We start from the raw sequence: 4,077 nt of genomic DNA, 5'->3' as shown, positions 1-4,077 counted from the left end.
TTGTCATGAGCTCATCACCTGAGCTGTCACTCGTCTCATTCAGGACCTCCACACCGAGTTTGCCCTCAAGGATCTTGGTGATCTTCACTTCTTCTTGGGCATTGAAGTGCGTCGATCAGGGGAGCATCTTGTTCTCACTCGGGAGAAATATGTAGCTGATTTGCTTCGTAAAGCAGGTATGACATACTTTAAGCTAGATACGTCACCTATGTCAGTTAGTGACAAGCTTTCTCGTCAAGGAGGCACACTTTTATCTATTGAGGACACCACTAGGTACCGCACTATGGTTGGAGCACTGTAGTACCTCATATTAACTCGTCCTGATACTTTTTTATGCGGTCAACAAAGTCTGCTAGTTCTTGCATGAGCCTACTGATAATCATTGGACAGCGGGGACTGTGCATTCGCAAGTCTACATCATCCTTGATCAGTGCATTTTCAGATGCAGATTGGGCTGGCTCTGCTGATGACAGGCGATCCACTAGTAGCTTTGCAGTGTTTTATGGGAGTAATCTTGTACCGTGGAGCTCACGCAAGCAAGCCACACTGGCACATTCGAGTACAGAGGCAGAATACAAGGCACTACCTAATGCTAGAAATCATTTGGCTACAGTCTTGGTGAACTTGGAGTTTATCAAGCACGTGCACCGGTTCTCTGGTGTGACAATCTTGGAGCTACATATTTCTCTGCTAAGACAGTGTTTCAAGCACGGACTAAGCACATTGAGGTTGACTTCTATTTTGTATGAGAATCGTGTTGTACACAAGGCCTTGGAGATTCGATTCATTCCTACTCAAGACCAACTCGCAGATGGTTTGACTAAACCCATAGGAATACAACAACTTCGGTTATTTAGACACAATCTCAACCTCTCTGTCTGGTTGTGATTGAGGGGGTATGTTAAACAAACGAATGTTTTATTTAAGTTGTATGCCAAATTGAGGTAATTAGTATGGTATATCTCGTTGGTTGTAGATACGGTTTATCTGTAGCTCGTTACGATCTCATAGTTGGATCTCTGTACCTTGTATCATCGCATATAAATACATGACGAGGCGTGTGCCGAACTACCAGTTTTCCTTGTTTTAAAGTGCTTAGCAGTAACTGAGTGAAACTTGAAACCCAACCACTATACACACACTTTTATTCGTACCATGAAAAATCATCACATTCACTATATCATACATGACGGCGAGACAATAAAAATAGAATGATCAAATAGCTCTAAGATTTATCTGTGCACCATGCATTGGTTGCAATGTTATCACAGTATATGGCGCATGACTATACGACGGCGCGAGTTCGAACTCAAAGCTTTGAATGATCATGCACATTGCCATCTTGGCTTCAAGAAGTGCGAAGTTCTGGCCGATGCAGATCCGTGGGCCCCAACCGAAAGGGAGAAAGGCACCTGAATCATTGGATGCCTTGGAGACCCCACCGGCGAACCTGTCTGGCTTGAACTCATGGACTTCGCTGCCCCAAATGTGCTGGTCATGATGGATGAACATCACGGGGAGCTCAACCATGACGCCAGCAGGGTATGTTATGCCTCCAATCTCCATCTCCTTGTAAGTTTTTCGGCTGAATAAGGTTGCCGGTGGGTACAGCCTGAGAACTTCATAAAGGATCATGGTCACCTACAATTGCCGACACAACACAGGAACGTAAACGTCCGTCCAATCAACAAGCTGATGTGGTTGATACTTTCGAATCTTGAATGAAACAAAATCAGTTGCATCGATTTGAATATATTTAAGCCTCACCGTTTTGAGTCGGCTTAGTCCTTCATATTCCGGTTTGTTTCTTCCAAATAGACCCATGATCTCCTCCCTCGCACGGTCTTGCCACTCCGGGTGCATGCTGAGTAGGATCATGGTCCACGTGAGCAGCACCGACGTCGTCTCCATTCCTGCAAAATAGAACAGCTTGCATTCCTCGATGACGTCTTCAATTGTCATCCCCTGGCTGGATCGGCCATGCTCGTCAGTCTGTCTCATGTTTGACTCTAGCAATAAGCCAAGCAAGTCGTCCTTGGTGCTCTCGCCTTGTTTCATTGCTTGGATTCTTTTGCCAACCAGATTTTTCAGAATCGATTCGATCTCCTTGTTGATTTGATGCATCCTTCTGTTGTTTTTGGTTGGCAAGGACCTGAAAACGAAAATCCCGTCACATGTTCAGTATAGACGAAGATGGAACTTACATAAAAAAGAAATCAGTAAGTGCTAGTAAAGCTTAATAGTAGTACTAACAAGTAGGCGGGAATGAGAAGCGCCCGAATGTTTGTTATGAGGCGCTCAGCTTGCTCCTCCTGTAGCTGAAAGATCTTCCTCCCCTCGAGGTAGCTGCTGCTGAATGCGGTGCGAGAAATAACATCCCCCGTCAGGTTCTTGAGCTCCGGCCAAACGTCCAGCTCGCATGACCCGTTGGAGCCTAGGGATTCCCTCCATCTGCTAACAAGGTCTTCGCAGCATGAAGAAAACGCCGGCAGCATGCGCTGCAGAGTCACACGCACATTCCAAAGATCAATTCTTTGTAGTGCACTCTATATCACCTTTCAAAGCACAAGCTCAATCAAAGGTGCTCTGCGTACCTTGACTTTCTCGAGCTGGAACGCGGGGTTGAGGATGCGCCTATGCTTGGCCCACTTGTCGCCGTCGATGCTGGCGAGGCCTTCGGCGAGCAGCTTGGACAGCGCCGGAAGCTTGGTCTTCTCGAAGTGGCCGAACTTGTTGGACATGACGTCTTTGGCGAGGTCGGGGTCGCTGATGGTGACCTTGGGGATCGGGCCGACCCAAGAGAAGCACGTCCTCCCGTGTTCCTGAACGGCGTTGTAGAGGAAAGGCGCGACATGGGCGGAGATGTCGTGGCACCCCAGCGGCAAGGGCCTCGCCCAGGCCGCCTTGTGCACCCGGCCGTACTCCTTGAGGTCGCCGACGGGGAAGCGGTAGGGCGTGCCGCGGAGGCCCTGCGCTCTGAGCTCGCGCTCCAGCCGCCGCGGCCGCAGCCACAGCATGTCTAGCAGCTTGCCGGCCTGGCGCAGAAGCGCGAGGCACAGGAGGCCGCACACCAGGAAGCCCCATGGCAACGAGGCCGGCGTCACTCCTCCAAGAACCACCATGCCTCTCTCAAAGAGCATTCTCAGGAGAAAAGTGTGCTGCTATGCTAGCAGTAGGATCTGATTCAAGTGGACATTTACTGGAGCTGGGTAATGTAAAGGTTATATAGAGGAGGTGTTGCCCGGTTGCTCTAGTCCTTGGATCGTGCCCATTTGTTTAAGGTTTCTTCAAGCGTAGTGTAAGAAGAGTGCGGCCATGTTGCCTTGCTCCGAAGGAACTTGGTGGAGAAGAAACTCCTAGTGGAATCGGCTTGGTCGAGCTGAGAGGTGATGCACCCAGGGACCCCACGTGTGCCCATTGATTGTTGCTAGCAGTATGAGATCACAACTCAGATTTGCTCGGTCTTCCCTGGAAACTGGACACCGTCCCAGTGCATATATAACCTGAGAAGCGATATCAAAAGTCAACGCCATGTTTATATTCAGCTTAGCCCTTCTTTTTTAACGAAACACCCCAAAATGCATCCGGTCTATTATTATTATTATTATTATTATTATTATTATTATTATTCACCATTGTCGTCGTTGTTAAAGCAAGAGGCAAACAAGCTAACACAATTCTTCTGCGCAAGCTATATTATTTGAACAAACAATTTTAATGGGTCCTAATTATTACAATAAAGATAACAAGATAAATGCATATTGACCACATGGCAAATGCGCTGAGCACCATAAAAAGCAAACAATGTTTATATATATAGTGCGTCCGTAGAGATGAGTATTTTCATGATCAATGCATACAACTATTTTATTAATTATTCATTGAGACCTTACAAAATAATACATTAATAATTCTAAAGCCACTTTCCTGGCAATATCTATGGCTACTCCTATCAACTTGATGAAGGAGGTGCACATGATCAAGGCCGTCTGCCCAAACCTCACACAAAACCTAGCATCTAAAACCGAAGGCCTCAACCAAACCGCCCAATGAGGGGTGGGGGCTCGAACAGTAGAG

At 47.2% G+C, this 4,077-nt stretch overlaps 1 protein-coding gene across 1 annotated transcript; it reads right to left on the bottom strand.

The window, feature by feature from the left end:
* Positions 1-1,110: 1,110 nt before the first annotated feature.
* On the bottom strand, positions 1,111-3,186 carry LOC119276333 (cytochrome P450 72A15-like). The gene is made up of 4 exons (XM_037557372.1): positions 2,595-3,186; positions 2,254-2,498; positions 1,768-2,152; positions 1,111-1,641 (listed from the first exon to the last, which is right to left on the bottom strand). The coding sequence occupies exons 1-4, from the start codon at positions 3,138-3,140 to the stop codon at positions 1,216-1,218; spliced, it is 1,602 nt and encodes a 533-aa protein (XP_037413269.1). The 5' UTR covers positions 3,141-3,186; the 3' UTR covers positions 1,111-1,215.
* Between the last annotated feature and the right edge of the window lie 891 nt (positions 3,187-4,077).

Source organism: Triticum dicoccoides, chromosome 3B (assembly GCF_002162155.2).
Source record: "Triticum dicoccoides isolate Atlit2015 ecotype Zavitan chromosome 3B, WEW_v2.0, whole genome shotgun sequence".
In the NCBI taxonomy this organism is placed as follows: domain Eukaryota; kingdom Viridiplantae; phylum Streptophyta; class Magnoliopsida; order Poales; family Poaceae; genus Triticum; species Triticum dicoccoides.
This window is presented reverse-complemented; position numbering and strand designations above follow the sequence as displayed.

What these genes read in the sequence shown, in the direction of transcription:
- LOC119276333 (XM_037557372.1), bottom strand. Translation starts at nt 3,140, where the DNA reads ATGCTCTTTGAGAGAGGCATGGTGGTTCTTGGAGGAGTGACGCCGGCC. An exon ending in CTTCTCATTCCCGCCTACTT is followed by an intron (nt 2,153 to 2,253) that starts GTTAGTACTACT and finishes TTTCGTTTTCAG; the next exon opens with GTCCTTGCCAACCAAAAACA. An exon ending in GACTAAGCCGACTCAAAACG is followed by an intron (nt 1,642 to 1,767) that starts GTGAGGCTTAAA and finishes CGGCAATTGTAG; the next exon opens with GTGACCATGATCCTTTATGA.